Source organism: Astyanax mexicanus, chromosome 9 (genome assembly GCF_023375975.1).
Source record: "Astyanax mexicanus isolate ESR-SI-001 chromosome 9, AstMex3_surface, whole genome shotgun sequence".
NCBI lineage: Eukaryota > Metazoa > Chordata > Actinopteri > Characiformes > Acestrorhamphidae > Astyanax > Astyanax mexicanus.
Window position 1 is genome coordinate 9,117,476 of NC_064416.1, and position 20,793 is coordinate 9,138,268.

General features: G+C 38.2%; 1 protein-coding gene across 8 annotated transcripts in view; it reads right to left on the minus strand.

Moving 5' to 3' along the window:
- Positions 1-20,793, minus strand: part of LOC103046465 (SPHK1 interactor, AKAP domain containing) — a 152,969-nt gene that overhangs the window by 70,522 nt on the left and 61,654 nt on the right. For 7 of the 8 annotated variants that reach the window (XM_022679453.2, XM_049483237.1, XM_049483239.1 and 4 more), the window contains one exon: positions 17,298-17,373. In XM_022679453.2, the coding sequence (XP_022535174.2) occupies positions 17,298-17,341 (44 nt within the window). In that variant the 5' untranslated portion in view covers positions 17,342-17,373. Of the gene's footprint in view, positions 1-5,437; positions 5,560-17,297; positions 17,380-20,793 lie in introns of those variants that run through there. The other variant, XM_049483236.1, reaches the window with a different exon arrangement.

The following is a 20,793-nucleotide window of genomic DNA, read 5'->3' on the forward strand; positions in this document are numbered from 1 at the left end:
CAAGGTTGATTTTTCATCATGGCCAAGGTGGTTGACCTGCCAGTAAATCACTATAACCAAATATGTTGACCAGAATGACCAAGGTGATTTACCAACATGACCATTATCATGGCTAATGCTAATGCTGCTGCACCAAGCCTTAGTGCTGGAGAAAAAAAAAAAAAAAAACCTTCACTGAAAACTCACCCTCATATCACTGTACTTCAGCGAAGCGGCTCCTTAATGCCTGATTGGCAAAATTTATAAATAAGGCACACCGAATTATAAGGCGCACTGATGATTTTTGGTACAATTTAAGGATTTTAAGTGCCTTATAGTCTCCCCCCAAAAAAGGTAAGTGAACTGGGGGCAAAGGGAGTTTAGAGTGCCTGTGTTTTATACATATATTGATATATTGATACCACAATTTATTAATGTATTGTAAGTGAAAATGATATTGATATTTTGTCCCACGTCTAAATATAACCATGCTGGTTATGACTAGATTAACCAAACTGTTCAAATAGCTCTAGCCAATCAAATCAGTAAACCCAACCAGTTTAACCAAATAGGTCACCAGTACAGGGTATATTATGTTTTGTGTAAAAAAAAAAAAAAAAACCTTTGTGCCTATAACGGAGTGTACTAGTAAACTAAGCACTATGTGTGTAAGAAAATATTGATATTGTACTGTACAATATTTTTGCTCAGATTTAATAAATATAATGTGTTTGATAGTCTATTAAAGTTTATTTCAAAAAATTTCATTTAAAATGCATTATAATGCTTTGCATACTGAATCACAATATATTGCAATATAGTGAATTGTAAATCCTGTATCATAATACATATCGTACTGTCAAGTTCTTGCCAATACACAACCCTATAAAACAAGTGGTTTAAGGAGACTGTGCGACAATTCAGGTCTGTACTGTACTTAAGCCTCTGTAGAATTGTTAGCTACATCTCAATCAACTATAAAAAGGTGCAGAGCGACGGGAAGAAAATATTAGCGTAAAGAGGCCAAGGCCAACCGCAGAGGGATATGCAAATTATATGCAAATTCCCAGTGTCGTTTTAATCATATGCTAATTTTCCGTGTTATCTAAATGCCATAAAGACAGCAATCTGTCATCTAATTACGGGGGACGAGCCGGAGGAGAGAGGGGACCTAGAGGAGGTGTTTTTACAGGTCGAGAAGATAATATTGTAATGGACTGTGTGTGTGCACGTGTGTGTGTGTGTTTGTGTGTGTGTGTGTGCGTATTTAAATATTGAAAGTAAGATTTGTTCTGGCACAGTGCCAGCAGGCTAGATTAAACAGACTGTCATTCAGAGTTAACATAGAGACAGATGAGCAGCAGCTTTCATCCCATCTTCACCACATACAGGCAAAGATGTATTTTTTTGGCATAATTATGTTTGAAGTTCCCCCCAGCTTATAGAATAATTTCTCAGCACAACATTACATTTTGAGCATTTTGAGAATGTGGGCGTGTCCATGCCATAGGCCCCACCCCCAAAAGACCCTCTGCACTCCTCACAGACTGTCAGAGACTTTAATTCTGGGAAAACAAGACCAGGCTGCATCCCAATAACCGAATTAAACTACTTTCCTGCTTATCTTTTGATCTGTAGCTCCTGAGGATCCATTAGCTAGTTGGTAAATGATACAGTTAGGGATGTTTCGATTAGGTTATTTTGCCCCTGATCAGATCTGAGTCTCTTGATGCTAAGAATCAGCTGACACCAATCAAATCTGATCTTTGTGTTAGTATAAATATCACAGGTCAAAGGTAGATGAGATGTGCTGATGATTAATAGTAAAGTAAAATGTTTTGTATTTCGAAAATCATTTTTTATTTTTGTGGAATAGTGGGGGTTTAGGAGCTCTTAGGTTAGCTTGAGGTTACTTGGGGTATTAAGTTTTTGAAGGTGTTATGGGAGTTTATGTATTTGTATAGATAATGGGACTGATAATCTGTTGTTGTGAGTCTACTAATTGGGAGAACTAATACTCATTTAGTGACCACTCATCACCTACTTTCTTTAAAACCCTGCAGTCAAGTAACTTTACTTTTGTGTTTAGAGGTAAAAACTGAAAGAATATATGCTTTGTTTTATGTAACACTGTAAAATAGTTTCACACTGCAGATTACAATTAAACTGCTCCATTTAGTCTCTGAGAAATCTCCTCAGTGTTGCCAGCTGAACAATAGGTGGTCTTGACATTGTGGTTAAAACAGAGACATGGAACTGGATTGAAACTAAAATAGCAAATAGTCCATCGATTAAATTGTTCCTAAATTGGCCTCAATCTTGAGTGGACATCCTTAATCATTAAAAATATAATCAGCTGTGTTGAGGACATCAGTAGCTCTGACCCTGATATGAACCGTGTGTTTACAGTGTGATTAACAGAAGGTAGAAATGATAATAATATTTAGTGTTATTACAGCACTAATGGCTGCTGATGTATTATTGATGTACCCACAGGCTGCAGACACCTGCAGCTTAGACCCTCTGCACTGTAACTCTAATTAGCTCAGAGCTAAACCGTTCATTTCTAGCTAAAGTTCACAACTCCATATTTATTAATCTCTCTCTTACTGTTGTTTTTTCCTTCTATCCAATTATTTCTTCCTCTTCTTTCCCCCACCTGTCTTATTCTTTTGGTCCCTCCTTTTTCTGTTTTCCTGTTTCTCACTTGTTCATTCATTCCTCATCTCTCCCGTTACTTCTTTTTCTCTTGTCCTTACTCTCTTTCTTTTATACTCATTCTCTTTCTCCTTTTTTTCCTCTCTTTCTTAGTCTATTCCCTCTTACCCTAATTCTTTTGCTCCCCTTTCCCCTCTGCCTTTTGCTTTCTCATGTTCTTTAGCTTTTTTTTGTTACTCTATTTTTCTCATTCCTCTCTTTCTCTCTGGCTCTTTCTCTTTCTGTTCCTTCTCAACTTTTTTTCTCACTTTTTCCATCTCTCTCTCTCTCTGTATGATAATGGACTGTACAGTTTAATTTCATTGATGTGGAGTTATCCTACTGAATCTAGTTAATCCTGCATGCATGCACACACCGTGCTAAAAATTATGCAACCTACTCAATCATTTCTGTTGGTGTATCACAGTATAGTAACTTAGATCAGGAATTAAACCACAGTCTCTCACATGGCATACCCCCACAACACTTGGAGAGTGAAGACTAGCGCATTTCTCCTCAGATACATGTGAAGTCAGACTTTGCCTCTTTTGCAAATGGCTACTGATGCAGCATTACTGGGTAGCCAGATCGCTAGGAGAAAAGTGCAGAAACTCAGCTCCAATAATCAGCTAAAAGGCGCCTGTGCTGACAGACATTACATTAGGAGTCATTTAGGGGGAGCGCGCCATCTACCCTGCTCTCTCAGACTCTGGCTGATGACGGCAAGCAGCATGATCCAGGATTTAAACCAGACCATGGGGTTGCACCTCATTCAGCTGGATCACTCAGAGTCTACTACTTTAAAAGTTTAATGTGATATTATAAAACTGTCCGGTTTAACTGAGAATATTTTTCTAGACCTAAAAAAAGAACTGAAGCAGAAGCAGTGCCAACCAGTCCTGATATAAACACCACACAGGAACTGACGAGATGTAATAAAGGGTCAATAGCTGTATCGTTTTGTGGGTTTGTGTGTGTGTAAATGCAGTCCAAATTGGATAAGCTCTGATTGGTTATTAGCCCTCAGGAATTCTGTTGCCAGCCTTAGACAACTTAATTAGCATCTCTAATTAACATGCAGAGCAAATGAAATTGCAGGTGTTTGGTCTGCAATTCAATTAGCGTTCCTTACTGACAACACAAAAGCTAACATAGCAGGGCCATCAGAGCCACACACGCACACACACACACACACACACACACACACACACACAGGACTAGGGCACTAATGGAGAAATGCCAGCATAAATTCCAGACGTTGTTTGAATAAATGAGCAATGTCTTTTACACTCCCTCAGCAAACTGTAGAGCAGCAAGATTCATTAAAGCGATAGTTCAGCAAAATTAGATCCATCCATAAATCAAATTATAACTAAAACTTAGTTGTACACTACAACTATGAGGCTAATCGTGCTAAAAATGAATTGAATTCCACACCAATTAGCATGGAGCCAGAGATGAGCACCTGAGTTATAGCAGGGGTTCTCAACCTTTTCTACATTACAGCCCATCTGTTTACAACTTGAAAGCATCAAGGCCCCCCTAATAATAATCTAAAAAAAAAACAGTATAATAATCTCTTGCTACCATAACTTTACCCTGAAACGGTGATTTAAGCTTTCCAATTATATGAACTTCTTACTGGAAACATGCTCTTATATTGTGCTTATTTTGTATTTTTACCTTTAAATATACACATAAGGGTAGCACGGTTTGACAGGGTAGCAAAGCTCGACAGAACACCTGATCACTCGGCTTGCCGTGTGTGTGGCAGTATTCGTGACGTTTTTTTGATGAATGAAGCAACAGGTGTAGTAAATCGTACGTTTAAGATTTTTAAATCAACCTCACTGTGATCTATAGTTCTATAAATCCGTTTTCAGCTTCTCCTCTGTGGTTGAAAGGTTGCTGTTCTGTGTGTGAGAGGCTCGTATGTGTGTATGAAGTCGCAGCTCTGAACTTTTTGCCGGAGGGCGGGGCTGCGCTCATGCGGGCGCTCTCTCTATTGAAATGAATAGGATGCGCTGTGCTGGTGGACGGGGAGAGGATGGGTCTTTCTTGCGGGCGCGTCGCACTAACACTAAATTTTGATTTCAAGTCACGGGCCACAAAATATCGGTGCTCACTACACTGTCTCCCTCTGAGGATGAGCCATGCGGACCCCTAGAGGGTGCTTCGCGGCCCCCGATTGAGAAACCCTGAGTTAGAGACTTGAGTTCGGCTTGCAATTAAACTCACCTGGACCCGTACCAAATAAAATGTGAATAATAGACCTATCATAATAATTACATTAGTTACTTACTGTACAATATAGGAGCATAACCTCAATTTTCCCTAACCTGAATGAGGCAATATCTGAACAATGTTTTTATTTGTTTTATGTTGTAAAATATATCAATTTTATGTGGTATAATAGATTTATTCAACTTGGGTGAGCCTTAGGGAGATTAGAGTTCCTAGGTTTCATTAAAAATATTAATATTTGACATCCCGTATCGATAACGTTTTGCAAAAACGTCCCACCTCTAATACTGTCCCACCTCTACTACTGTCCCACCTCTACCTACTGTCCCACCTCTAATAATTACATTACTACAGTACAGTATTGTCACTATATAAAAATGGTCCTAAAATATATTTTTTAAATAATTTATTTAAAACATTTCTGGGAATATAGTCCAAAGGCTTTTGTTATCACAACAGGCCTAACGAACAGTTATGCCTTACTATTATACACTGTGTGTAAAACAAAGTTACTTACCTATTTGCTATAGGGGCACATCCTCTTTTCTCATGATGCATCATAACCTCTGTATGTAAGTGTAACACTTAATTTCTTGTGTATGAATTAACCATTCCTCCGTCCACATTATCACAAGTGACCTGGAAAAACATCATACAGGTCATAGGATACCGTAATAGTTGTGGTATATCAGTGTATATTAATATAACACAGGTGAAGTATACTGTGTATTTAATGTTTGTAAGCTTTTTCCAATGAGAATTTGAGTCAAACTAAATGAAACAAAGCTGCTGTGTGAGGCACAGAACTTTGGAGGATAAGGGCAACACTAAAAAGAATTTTTGATTAAAGTGAGACACAGATTTGCATATGGCAACAAATTAACATGCCTTGAGGGCAAATGGACCAATCAGGGGAGTTCAACAAGTTAAAATGCCAGGGGCACAAAAACAACATGCACACACTATAACCACATGTAATTATAATTATATACCCTATATGTATTATTTGTACATATACATTACATTATGACCTATGTACTTACATTTACGTGTTTGTGTAACATACATTCATACATAAAGTGAAAAAAAAAACCTTTGCCCCCTTATGATTTGTGAAAAAATGTCCAAACCTATATGGCCCTGTGTTAAAAAGTGTTTGTGAAAAAGGGGCAAAAACTTTCACACCACTGTGTATGTATGCACGTATGTATGCATGTATGTGTGTGTATTTGTGTATATATATAGTTCCTATATGTAATAAAAATAACAATAGTTAAACTTTTGACCAAGTCAAACACTGACACTCTGACTGTCTCTCTCACTTTCACTCTTTCTCTCTCTCTTACTCTCTCTCTGCTGTCCTTTTATCTTGGTCTTAACAGAGTGTGGTTAATGGTCTTAATGCAGCAGAGATGCGCACAAATCCTGTTAAATATTTAAAAGCTGCTGCTGTTTCCTCGCTTTATTGATACCATTAAAAACACCTTAATCTCAGCTTCACTCAACGCTGCACATTTTACACCTAATTACTAATCAGCAAAACTGACACTGAAGTGTCAGAGATCACCTTTATTTCACAGGTTCAGACCCAGAGTAAAGTCACGCTCTTCATCACCTTAAAGATTTAAATACTTAAAGTTTATTTTTTTTATACATGAAAGCATCTGAACCAATGTGTATTTTACATGGTATACACTTGGTCTGGTAAGTGTCAATAACCTTTCTTAACTTAAATGTGATGAATCCATCCTTTAAATAAATCTACACAGCAGCAGAAATGTTTCATTAAGAGCGGGGCGATTAATCGATTTTATCAATTAATTCGAATTTACAGTTAAGGATGATGTGTTTTTATGAAAATCGATTTTCTCTGAGTTTTAATTTTTACCACCGACGCTCCCCTGTGGGCTCCTGTATTTCAAAGTGAGCTTAGCCCCACCCCTCTGTCCCTCCCTCCCGCACGCACCCCACACACACACACACACACACACACACTCACACACACACAAACACACACACACAAACACACACACACAAACACAAACACACACAAAAACACACACAAAAACACACACACAAACACACACGGCGGCGGAGGTTGTGCGGCGCCGAACGTGGACCAAACAGGTCCTTGCTGTAAGGTGTGTTTAAAACCGATTGCTTCTAAGCGAAGGAGCATGACAAATTTATCTCTACACCTTAAACAGAAGCGGAGTAGGAAAAGTGCTGCTCCCAAAGGAATGAACACAGCAGCAGCACTAGCACACCATCCAAAGTAAAACAAGCAACTGTCCCTTAAATATCTTCCAACTGTGTACCAGGTTCTGTATGCACTACAGTGATTTTTGCATATTCATGAGAAAAGATCATCTCATTTTATAGAACACAGGCACTTATTTAAAAGCTTTGTTTTGCAATGCAAGCCCAATGGGGAAAAGTCTTTAATTAATAGCATATTAAATTGTACTTGTTTCTATTTTGTAAGTTTTATTAAAAAGGGCACCATTTTATTTCTTTCTATTTGTTTTTTGAGGGTGGGTCTATTTATGTATTTTTTAAGTTTGAGGGTGCATTGTGTCAGTACCTAAACTTGTACCTTTGCTTGTTTCTGGTTGCACTTTAACCACTAGTTTTTAACCATTTCTTTATCATCTTTAATTAGATTTTTAGCAGGGGGAAAAAAAACGATTTAAATCGAAAATCGAATTCTTTTTTTGGGCCATATCACCCAGCTCTAGTTTCATTATAACCTAAAATGCAGTGGAACCCCTTTAAGTGTAGTGTAAAATACTAATGATTAAATGAGTAAATGTTTCGGACTGTGGCCTGCTGCTATGAGATGACTCAGGCATGACATCACTAATGTACTGTGTGTGTGTCTGTGTGCGTGTGTGTGTCTGTGTGCGTGTGCCTGTGTGTGTGTGTCTGTGTGCGTCTGTGTGTCAGCACACACCCCTACCTACTCTAGACAATGTAACCAATCAATTGTCATCAATAACTTGGCGGCAGTGCTGGAACTGAGCCAATTGAGCGTGTGTTGACTGTGCTGGTAGAAAAATGATCCAACGTTGCAGATCAATAACTCTCAGACTTCATTACTGAACCCTTATCAATAATGCATGCACCCCATCCAAATCAATTATGAATTAAACCTTACAATGGAAACAGCAGCCGACGGAAATCAAACGAGAGAAAACACAGGTGCGCTCACACACACACTCAGTTATAATAGCAATAATAAAATTACCTTTTATATAAATATAGAGGGTCATTCAATTATTATTATAGTAGGTACTTAAAACATATATGCCTGCTGTTTTTGTAATTATACACTCTATACTGTGTGTGTGTGTATGTATGTATATGTATGTATTTGTGTATGTGTGTGTATATGTGTATATATATATATATATATATATATATATGTGTGTGTGTGTGTGTGTGTTAAATTGCATCATGTACGTAACAGCACGTGTATGTATGTAATATAATACCTCATATAAAATATATTTATACAGTAGTTGTGAGCAATGAACTGAATGAGTGGACCGTGAGTAAAGCAGACGGCTTGTGAATGAAGACGCCCGAGTGTTACTAAAAACAGCTCATAACTCCTCCTCTTCTGTCACACTCATCTTTTCCTCTCCTACCGTTTCTTCTTCTCTTTTAAATTCACCTGCCATCCTCCTTGGCAAATTCTCCCCCTTTCATTTCTGCCTCATCTTCCTTTCTGTTTCATTTGCTCTTGTTCCTTCTAGCTCTCTCTCTACATCCTTTTACTCTTATACCTTAGGTTTTTTATACACTCTGCTTAAATTATCCCTTAGTGCTCCTGATTCCAAGCTGCTTTTTTCTTCTGCTCTTCTTTACTTTTATCTTTCCTTTATTTTCCTCTCTTTTGCTGCTGCTATTCTTTCTCCTCCTTTTACTAACTGCCCCTCTTACTTTGTCCTTCTCATTTTTATTCCTCATTTACCATCAAACTGAGGACTGGGGACTCATGGGAGTAAATGACATGTACTCAGAGTGTCCCTGGGTAAAAAAAAAAAAAAAAAACAAACAAAATAAAAATAAAACCATATATGAGATCCCTTAAGAAACTCCTTCTATTTTAGTTTTTTTTCCCTTCTTTTTCCTTTCCACCTCCTCTTTTTATCACCCTCATCATTTCTTCTCTCCCTTCCTCCTACTTCTATTCCTTCTCCTCTGTTATTTTCTAACTTCTTGTCCTCCTGATTCTGCTTATTTTTCTTTTCCTCCTGCTTGTTTATCCATATCCTCTTCTACTTCTTTCTGCTGCTTTCCACTTTTTCTCCTTTTTACACTCTATTCTCCTTCCTGCTCTCCTCCTGTCACTACTTTCTCCTACTGTTTCCAAACCTGCTCTTTTAATCTCCTTTTCCATTTGTCTCCTTCTTTCTCAAGCAGCTGCTTCTTTTTCTTTTCTTTTAGGACTTGTTTTCCATGACTGCATGTCCTTCCTTCAATTCCACTGTCCGATGTAATTACAATTCCCATAATCCTCTATGGCTGAGGGACTCCAGACACCCAATCACAAACTGTTTCCAAAATCTGACTGATCATCTGTTTCAGTTGTTTGTGATTGGCTCTTTACATGTGTAAGTATGTGTCTGTTTGTGCCTTTACTTTGCAAAGTATTGCCTACCATGTTAAAGTACAGAACTCGTATTCCTCTTTGTATTGGTGGTCTCTTGTGTTATTTTTGCTTTGAATATGTTCACCTGGTTTGGGTTAAAGGTTTGCACGGGACTGCTTTTTTTAAACCTGCTCCTGCCCGCTACTGCTTGTCTTAGTGCAGTTACCACCTGTTCCTGCCAAAAAGTGTTTTAATCCCACGCCTCATACACTTTTCTGCTGCAGTTTTAATATGAATTGAGAATTGAATTAAATAATTTTAGTGCTTGAAATGTACTTATGTATTTATTAAAATAGCAATATAGCACTGGATGGTGCTGTGCCATTTCTTCCCCATTGTTATTGGGTCAGGTGAATTGGAGATGCTGAAATTGTCCTATTGGTAAGTGTGTGTCTGTCAGTCCTTCCTCCGCTTTAATATTAATCAGTAAAATCTTGAGTTTTTTTGTTGCTTGCATTGGCTATTAACTTAAAACTGCTTCCTTTTTTCTTTGCAGCTTTCCTTGGATGCTAGTCATGCGTCCGAGATTGATACAGTATAAATTGATTAAGTATGAAAAAAATATATATATATATACATTTTTTTCAATTAACTGAATGAATATATGCATTATCATGGTTATTTTACTACATGTAAATGTCATCTAATTTAGACCTCCCATCACTGGAAACTCTGCACAATTTTGGTTTATGACTCAGCTTCACTCCTGTCTGTTTTTGGTTGATTACATGTTGTTTAACATTAATGTTATTAATGTTTTTTCTTCTCCTCCTGATCCTCCATTGCTTAATTCCTAATTTTTTCCCTCTTTTCCAGTCCTGTTCTTTTCTTGCCCTTCTCCTTCTTCCCCTCAATGACCTTCTCCTCTTTGCTTACATACATCTCAGCATACATCTCACTTTGCTCTCTGACTTTTGGGGTGTGTGTGTGTGTGTGTTATAGTGTGTGTTATTCTCTGCTGAGAATGATTTCATGCCCCCTGAGCAGTGGCTCAAGCTCCCTCTCCTGCTGTCCTCTCAGCCTGTTACAGATTTCAATAACTGACAACAGTGGAGAGAGACAGAGGAGAGAGAGAGAGAGAGAGAGAGAGAGAGGAGAGAGAGAGACAGAGAAGTGAGAGAGAGAGAGACAGAGAGCAAGAGTGAGAGTGAGAAAGAGAAAAGAAAGATGATAAAAGAAAAAGGAGAAGAGCAAGAGACAAAATATAGATGAAGAATGTAAAAGAAGAGAAAAGAAGAGTGTCAGAGAGAAAGAGTGAAAGCAAGGGAAAATGTTTAAAGTGAGAGAGAGAGTGTCTCAGAGATAGAGAGAGTAATAATCTTTGAGAAACATCTGCTTCCAGCTCCTTTGCTTCAGTACCTCCATCCAAATATCTCCCCCTCCAATACACACTCCTCTCCACCCTCTAAGCACTGTGTACTGGTGTGTCTGTGTGTGTGTGTGTTCTCTGCCTGTTGTTATGGTGGTATCTGATAGGAGAACACTAATATACTGGTTGGAAAATTGTTAGAAATGTGTTTTGCATAACACTATACAAAAACATCCCTCTCTCTCTCTCTCTTTCTCTCTCTCTCTATCACTCACACAGCTGTCTGTAAAGTGAGGTGGGGAGGAGTTTGTGTTCATGTTGGGATTAAAATTCGAATTGTGTTCCACTGGGTTTACTGTTTATCTGGCCAAGCAGAGACACTGAGAGAGAGAGAGAGAGAGAGAGAGAGAGAGAGAGAGAGAGAGGAAGAGAGAGAGATAGAGAGAGGGAGGGAGGGAGGGGGAGGGAGGGAGTAGTGCTGGACATTATGGGAAAAATCATATATCACGATAATAATATATATCACGATATACCCCATTTCTATAAACAAATTTTAAAAAATTAAACACGAAAATTAGGGTATTCAATCTGTAATTTCAGTTCGTTTAAATTTTTTCTTTTAATTACCGTTTTTATTCATTTCAGTTAAGGAGACTTTCAGTTTTCGTTATTTCGTTCATTTTCGTTAACAATAATACTTGGTTACTTATGGTGATTATCATACCATAGCTTTACATAAAATAAAAATAGTATTAAAAAACAGATGACTACATCACAGACTGTTTCATGTAGCCTGGACTCGAGAAAAGGGATGGGAAATCTCGGGTCGGGTCCGGGCAAAGAAATAAAATTCAAGGTATCCTGCTATTTAAAAGAATGGAAAATTAGAAACAATAATAATATAGTTCTGCATACTAGAGTTTAGATTGTCTGCCCGAACTTATACGTGCGTTTAAAGCTCTGCAGGTGGATTAATGGGTGCAAGGCTCGCAGGGATTTGAGGCTTCTTTTACTGCTTACGGGCTGCATGACCTGCAGTCTCTCAGCTTGCCAGTCAGACAACAGTGTCAGCATATAAATCGAGTGCGTTTTCCTACAGGACAAACCATTCAAAACATGCGGATGAGCTCTCCACACCGATTTAAAAAAAATCACACAGTGCCTGTCTGGCTTAAAATAGTTAGATACAGCTATTAAATCAATAAATCAAGATTCATAGAAAATACCAGTAAGACGTTCTACATGCTAAACAACAAAGAAGGCAGCAACAAGCTAGATGCTAATAACATTTAATTAAAAAAATTGGTATAAAATAGGAAAATAACCAACTAAACTAAGCTCAAAATGCTAAAAGAAATATAATCTAACGAATTCTAAAAGATCAAAACAAAATAGTAAATCCTCAAAGCAGTAGTTTAAAGACAGAATATAAAGCTTTACCAGCGCTATGAAACGCAACACCTATAGAACAAAGGATCAGCGGAAGTGTGACTGTTCTAGTGAAATAATTAAAATGTAAAAATACACAACAGAGCGCCGTGTAGCACATAAAATCAGTCCAAGATCCTCACCAAAAATAGAAAACCATGATAGAAACCCAACCCTAAAGCCAATACATTTTATCGTATTATTAATACATTTTATATAAAATTGTGTCGAGTCAAACATCAGCAAAACACCCCCACACATTAATCCCCCCTCCACCAAACTTAACACTTGGTATAGCGCAGTCAGACAAGAACCATTTACGTAGCAGCTGCAAAACCGGACTCGTGCATTGGCCTTCCACTTTGTGGCTAAGTTGCTGTTGTTGTCAATTGCTTCATAATAATAACATTGAAACTGACAAATATTTCATAGCACAGAAATTTCACAACTGTACTTCACAACTGTGCACAGGTGGCATCCTTCACTAAGCTTCTGAGAGTGACGCATTCTTTCACTGTTGTAGAAATAGTAGACATGCCTAGGTGCTTGATTTTGAGTAAATACTTTGGGAATATAGTGTATTTAAATTATACATATCATATTACACTATATACAATCAATGAATTGTGTATAGCATGGAGACAGACAGCAGATGTGAAGAGTAAGGAACTTTGGAGTGTGTGTGTGTGTGTTATCCTAAACTCTAATTTGTATCGTTGGCAGACATGTATCACCAATATAAACCGGGCACAGACACATAAAAGACCCTGATCAATTCTGGTCTAGACACATCCAGCCAATCAATAACAACCCATATAAAATAAAACGTGAAAAACTACTTTTAGCTTTCCAGCAATAGGGAGAGCAAAGTACAGGAGGAGATGTGAAGGTAGAAGAGGAGAAGAGAAAAAAAAGAAAACAAAGGAGAGAAAAGAACAAAAAAGACATGAGAACAGGAGAGATACGAGGAGAGGCACAGGACAGATAGGAGGAGAAGAACAGGAGAGATAAGAGAAGTAGAACAGGAGAGATACAAGGAGGAGAACAGGAGAGATAAGAGGAGGAGAACCGGAAAAAGAAGAGAGGAAGAACAGGAGAGATAAGAGGAGAAGAAAAGGAGGGATACAAGGAGAAGCACAGGAGAGATAAGAGGAGAAGAAAAGGAGGGATACGAGGAGAAGCACAGGAGAGATAAGAGGTGGAGAACAGAGGAGAAAAGAGGAGGAGAACAGAGTGGATAAAAAGAGGAGAGCAGGAGAGATAAAAGGACGAGAAAGGAGAGACAGAAGAGAACAGAGGAGATAAGAAGACTAGAACAAGAGAGATAAGAGGAGGAGCACAGGGGATAGAGGGGAGAACAGAAGAGAAGAGAAGAAGAACACGAGAGATAAGAGGATGAGAACAGTAGGGATCAGAAAGAAGTACAGGAGAGATAAGAGGAGAAGAACAGAGAAGATATAAGGAGGACAACAGACGAGATAAGAGGAGGAGAACCGGAGAGATAAGAAGAGAAGAACAGAAGAGATAAGAGGAGGAGAACCGGAGAGATAAGAGAAGGAGAACAGAAGAGATAAAAGGAGGAGAACAGGAGAGATAAGAGAAGGAGAACAGGAGAGATAGGTGGAGAAGCAGAGAAGATAGAGGGGGAGATCATGAGAGATAAGTGGAGGAGGGAATGCACTGTGTTTTTGTCTCTCCTGATTACAGATTGGTGTGTAATTATCTGCCCACAGAGTGCAGCTAAAGACGCCTGATTATTCAGCCGCAACACATACTAGTAACTCAGCTGTTAGCATCACACACACACACACACACACACACACACACACACACACACACACACAAACACACACACACAAACACACACAACATTACCATTCTGACCCCAATCACTATGCAGATTCCTCACCGTATCCAATTTTCCTTATTCACACACAAAATAGCACACTTACAGGCCAAATCCCACATACCCTCACACTGGGGGTGTGGGACTGGGTGCTTTCTGCTGGCATAAAGCAAAGTTGGAGACTCAAGCTGTGTGTTGACTGACTCATGTCTCAAATATGACTGGACTTTTACAATGTCAAGCTGTAACTCAGGTTTTCATTTCAGAGGCTCAATTGTCAACTAAAATGTACAACCTGAAGTCAAAAAACTCATTTCAAACTCTAAAACCAAACTCAACTGAGACTCGACTCCTTGAGAGTCAAGACTTAATGCAGACTTTAATCCCACAGACTAAATACTAAATTAGACTTGCACCAAAGAGACTCATGACTTATGACATACTCAATTCGGACCCCCTTAAAGACTTGAGGCTTAGCCCAGATTCATAGCTGAATTTGTCAAGATTTTAATCGGTCTCTAACCCTCAAAACTTAATCCTTGACTCAGATTTGACTAAAACCCAGAAACTCAAATCTTGACACTTCAGAGACTCAAGATTCAACTTGGACACTCGACTTAGACTCCTCAGAATTTGGTTTCAAAAGAAAGACATTTGTGATTCAACTCAGACTTAAGGGTACAGATATACTTACTGTTAACTAAGCACTCACAATCTTGCATTTGTTTGGTGCGTTTGTTGTGCGTGTCCTTTAAAAATGAATATGATACATGCTCAGGGTGCATTACACACAAAAATGCTAGGGGCAGTGCAGCACTCAGCAGCATGAAGGTTTTGAGGAGCAGCTGTATGATGTGTATGATATGCTCATCAGAACAGCTGGAGTACAGCATCGTTTTAAAAATCCATATACGTATGTAGAAATGAAAACAAATCCAAGATTGCTACATCAGCACACATCGAGAAATGCCAGAGAAACCAAGTAACAGAAAGCATGACTGAGAGTCTCATTGGTCACACCTGTTCTTCTTGCAAATGTGTCTATTAGTAATCTCCCAGCTCCAGACTCCATTGCACAGAATGCACCTCACACTGACATCACTCATTCACTCTCTTACATGACACCAGAGCACATTCACCTAAATATTGATTTCACCTGTTTCACACAAAAGAAAGTGAAAAAAATAACAAAATCATTCCATTAGAAACTTTGAATAAATTATGCTAGACTAGATTCCCAGGCCCCCTGGTGGCTAGAGGGCCATAAAAGAAACTGCTTATAGCTATTTTAACAGGTACAGCAAAAAATAGCCACACATACACACACACACACACACTCCACACTCATATATCTAAAAGAACATTGTGGCCACTCAGCCCCATATACAGGTTTATGACCTGACTCTATTGGTTGTGTCTGAATCTGCAGAACCCATACACACACACACACACACACACACTCACACACACACACACACAAACACACACACACAGCTGCCTCTTCATTTTCGTATCTCTGTACACAGTGTAGCTTGCAGCCCTGAACAATGACAGATAGCAGCAGTTTAATGTCAGCATTACCCACAGAGTGTTAACAGCCCTGCTGCAGAGCAAGGCCTGACTATGGTTGCCCCCTACAGACACTAGAGCCTCAGTCACACGGAAATCAATAGACACATATAATAACAGTGTGTGTGTGTGTGTGTGTGTGTGTGTATTTGTGTATACTACACAACCTGGATTTCTGAAACGTTATATGATGCATGATATATGTTGCTAGTCAACTACTAATGTGTACTAGCTGTTTTATAGTGAGGGAACTATAAAATGGTTTGGGTTCTATAGCACTGAATGAACATCTAAATGAACTGTTCAGTGCTGGGTGAAAAAGTTGTGCTGTTATAATACAGACCACTTTAATAATTGTTTATATCGTATTAAATATTATATGTTTTCACACTGCAGACTATTTTTAAACTATTTCATTTCCCTCAGTGCTGTCAGGTTGCAAATAATGTTTGTTTATTGCACCTTTAGGACACCTGATTGCACTCTAATCACTGTGGTTAAAACAAAGTCTTGGACCTAGATTGGAATTAAAGAAGCCAATAAACGATCTAACCTTGAATCCAGCTTCCAGTCCTGGAAGGTAACTGCTAAATGTAACTGATGTTACAAAGTCCAGGACTGGAGAAAGGATAAAAGATTTGAAGACCTATGCATTCAAATATGCCTGGATTGGCCCCAATCCTGAATCCTGGTCAAATATTGGAATATCCCTAAATTGACCTATATAAAGGCAAGCCTTTCTAATCAAGATGCTATTGTGTGTCATTTTGTTTTTATATTTTCTATATTTGTTGTTATTTCATCATATGAGGGAAGCATACGTGATTAAAATTCTGCAAGCCAAAACAAACAGTGAAGAACTAAGACGTTGGAAGCTTGACAGAGTGATTAATGATGCATGTGGTTATTTGCAGCTGAAGGTCTTTAATGTCTGCTAATACACTCATCGACAGCCTCTTCATGGGGGTGCTGGTGTGCCGGAATGAGGGGAATGGGGAGAAAAGCTGTTTAAAAGCTGATGAATCACCAGCTCCATCGCTGAGAGAAGATGTGATAAAGCCTTGTTCATTGTTCAGGATCCTCTGGGCTCCCGGAGCTAAGAAAGGCGTAATGTTCTCCCTGTTTATGGAGATTTTTATAGATCTGGCATGCCAATTGGGACTGATAAAGATGAATTAAAGGATTTAAGGGGATTGAGGAGTGAACGAGGTGTAAAGGAGAGTAATGTGACAGAACACACACCTCTGACATAATCAGACAAGCCTGGAGCAAAGGGGATTTTCTCAATGTCAATTCCACGAGCAGTTAGGTGAAAAATCAGATGAACACTGATAGATTTATGACCGAAGATTCAACGCTTTTGGCAAGCTTTACCTAAATACAATTTACAGTATTTTTCTCTAAATGTTTTCTTTAGAAATTGTTTTCAACAAGAACATATGCCATGCTGAAACGTAAAAAAAAACTGTAAAAGTGAAATTTATGAATTATTTGCCTTTGCAATTTTAAATAACTATAAAACAGTATCACTAATCGCCGTGTGATTGTGAACAGTGTTTCTTGCTCACCTTTCAGTGAAGTGTCGGAGCAGAGTGAACAGATTGGTTAGCATGACTGCAACCCCTCCAATCCAGATTATTCAACCTAAAAAAAAAAAACAAAAAAAAAAACCACACACACATTAAGGATTAATTCCAGGTGATTCAGGTCATGGTAGTATAGGTAGGTGAGCTTATGGGTAGGTAGGTAGGTACAAGCCCCTCTCTCCATCAGTCTTCTTCAGTCTGTATTATAATCTTTCTTTCAGTCTCTAAATCTGTATTCTAGGAGGTTCTGAGCTCTTTACTCCGCAGGGAAAATCACTTTAATATTACTAAAGCTTTCCGAAAGAGAAGCGAAGCTTTAAAACAGAACTGAATCCCTGACCAGCATCATAAATACCATACACGCTCTGACTGTCAGAAAAGAAGCACAGTTGTGTGTGTGTGTGTGTGTGTCATGTTTTCCTCTGGATGTCTGAATTCTTATCCTCAGAAGATCTACCACCCCAGCTGAGAGCTTCACACACTGAATATTTGAAGTTGTGTGTGTATATGTCTGATGCTGTTTTCGAATGGCTGCAACTGCATGAACTTATCATGAGGGTACACATTCACATATGCACACACGCACATGCACACGCACGCGCACACACCCCTTCTTTTTGCTTCTTTTTTTTCTTGCTCTTTCACCCTCTTGTTTTTTTTCTATGATTCTGTCTTTTTCTCACTCACATTTTAACAATATCGGCAATATTGCATCACACTAATAACAACAATTACAATAATAAATTTAGCCTTAAGCTGCAATCTGAGGGTTTGAGCCAAATTAGCCTACAAGGCCTAATGCATTTAGAGCCTAATTTGCAGACAGAATGTCAGAGTTTTTCAAAAGGCCTTCATTTTCCAATTTTGTTGAGAACTGCTCTTTAAACATGATCTGCACTTAACATGAATTACAAAAACAGAGAGAGAATGATATCTAAAAAAAAACATGGTCATGCTACCTTATTTGATAAAACTATGTTTGCAATGTTGTTTGGATTTAACAATTTTACAGTTTGATAGAAATGCTACAATGAGGCCCCAATACACCAACAATGGGCATCTTTGGAAAAAAGAAATAAGCAAAAAAGGAGCTTTTGTCCAAGCTTTTCACATATGACCTTTGCAGACTGACCTTTTGACCTTTGTATAATAAACTGTAGTCTTTGACTGAATAATCCAAAATATTACCTATTTACAATGTTGCAAGGTTAGAGAACTGAATGGAACTGAAAGTGGTAGCAAATATTTAAACGTGGAAGCCATCATTTCATTGTAATACAAATTTTATTTACATGTTTTGTAGTTCCTTCTCAAGGCAAATCTTGACTTTACGGCAGCAGGAACCAGACTAAGACTATGAAAAACTGCTTGATCCCAAACAACAATAGTAATAACCATAAGAAAAAAAAACTGTAATTAAAAAAAAAAAAAAAGAGAATTTTTTGCACTTTTGGACCCATAATAAATTATGATTTTATGATTTTATGGGACAAGTGTGTGAATTTGTGTATTAGAGTACATCACATTACATTTGGCAGACGCTTTTGTCTAAGTACAAAAGTAATAGAAGTTAAAGGTAAAAAAATCTTTAGATAGGGCCTAAAGGAGGTCAAAAGGAAATAATAGGATAGAGGAGTACAGAAGGGGAAGAAGGAAATAAGGTTAGAAGTAGTTAGTTAGTTAGTTAGAGGTGTTAGGAGAGTAAGAGCTCTGTCTTCAGGAGTTTATTAAAGATAGTGAGAGATTCTCCTGATCTGGTAGTGGAAGGTAGTTTGTTCCACCATTGGGGAACTCTATATGAGAACAGTCTGGATTGCTTTGTGTAAATGTTTGGCAAATATCAGCATATGGAGGCATATATCTACAATATATGGAAAGATACTGCATACTGCATGGGAAATATGATTACTATAATTCACCAGTGCTGTGTCTGATTTACTTATACCAGGACAAAATACACTAACAAACCACAACATCAGTACAGTGGTAAGAAAGACCCACCATATACATGCATATTTACCTAAGCAAACAGACAAGAGAGAATTACTGCATGGGTGATTAGGTTTCAGCTGGCAACAAGTTATTTAACCCTAACAGATGCAATGAGTAGCTTCACATTTATCAAACAACTATGTGGAAAGACACATACTGTGTATGTGGAAAAGATGTTTCATGTCAAATTATTGAATGAGGGAATCAGCGATCACTTAAACGTTTGGTGAAATCAAAATGAAGATAACTCAAGGGATTGAAACTAAACAGCTGTTTAGCCTTAAGAAATACAGTTATCAGTGAAGCTAACCGGCTAAAACAGCTTTAGTTTGTTAGGGAGCATAAAAATTGGACTCTGAAGCAATGGAAGGAGGTCATGTGAAGGTCTGATGAGTCCAGATTTAAGTTGTTCCAGACTGATGGAGCGTCAGGGTAAGAAAAGAGGTGGCTGAAGTGATGCACCAATCATGCTTCGTGCTTACCATACAAACCTTTGGGAGCGGAACTATAATCTGTGGTTGCTGCAATTAGTCAGGTTTAGGTTCAGCAACATTATGTGATGAAAGAATGAGGTCAGCTGACTACCTGAATGTTTTACTGAATATAGACCAGGTTATTCCATCAATGGATTTTTTTCTTCCCCAATGACAGACATTCCAAGATGACAATGCCAGGATTCATGGGGCTGGAATTGTGAAAGAGTGGTTCAGGAAGCACGAGATCATCATTTTCACAGATGGATTGTTCACCACAGACCTTAACCTCATCTTTTGTATTTCCTGGAGAAGGCTTTGGGCAGTGGTCCAAATCTCCCATCATCAATACGAGATCTTGGGGAAAATATAATGCAGCTCTGGACAGAAATAAATGTTGAGACACTGCAGAAGCCTGTGAAAACGATGCCACAAAGAATGCAATAACAGTGTGTTTAGATAAAAAAAAATCTCTGTATAGGTTTGTGTGCGTGTGTTTGCTTGTGTAGATAAAGGTCAGTTAGCATGTTGTCTGGTCATGTTCCGGAGCTGCAGCTGACACCAGGGACGCATATCCCACAATTCTCTGCTATGGAATGACTCATATGTCAGACAGCAGGTATTTTCACAAGGCTGTGTGTGTGTGTGTCTGCTGTTGTTGCACACATTAGCAGAAGAGATAAGGGGCACTGGAGGGGCAGATGTTGATTGGTAAATGGCTGAGCATAGTCAAAAATATTGTTTTTGGTGTATAAAAGCATCTTGCATTATAAATTATTATGTATATAACACACACACACACGTACACACACGTAGGGCTGGGCGAAAAAAAGATAAAAAATAAATTACAATATTTTTTTCAGTGACTGGCGTTACAATCATTTTTTCTTCCCATAAGGTAATAAGAAAGACATTTCTGAGATTTTACACAGGCACTTTTATAATTATGTGCCATATCCTTTATATTAGAGTAGCATAATAGTTCTAGCAGAATTTTATAACAACTGAAGTGT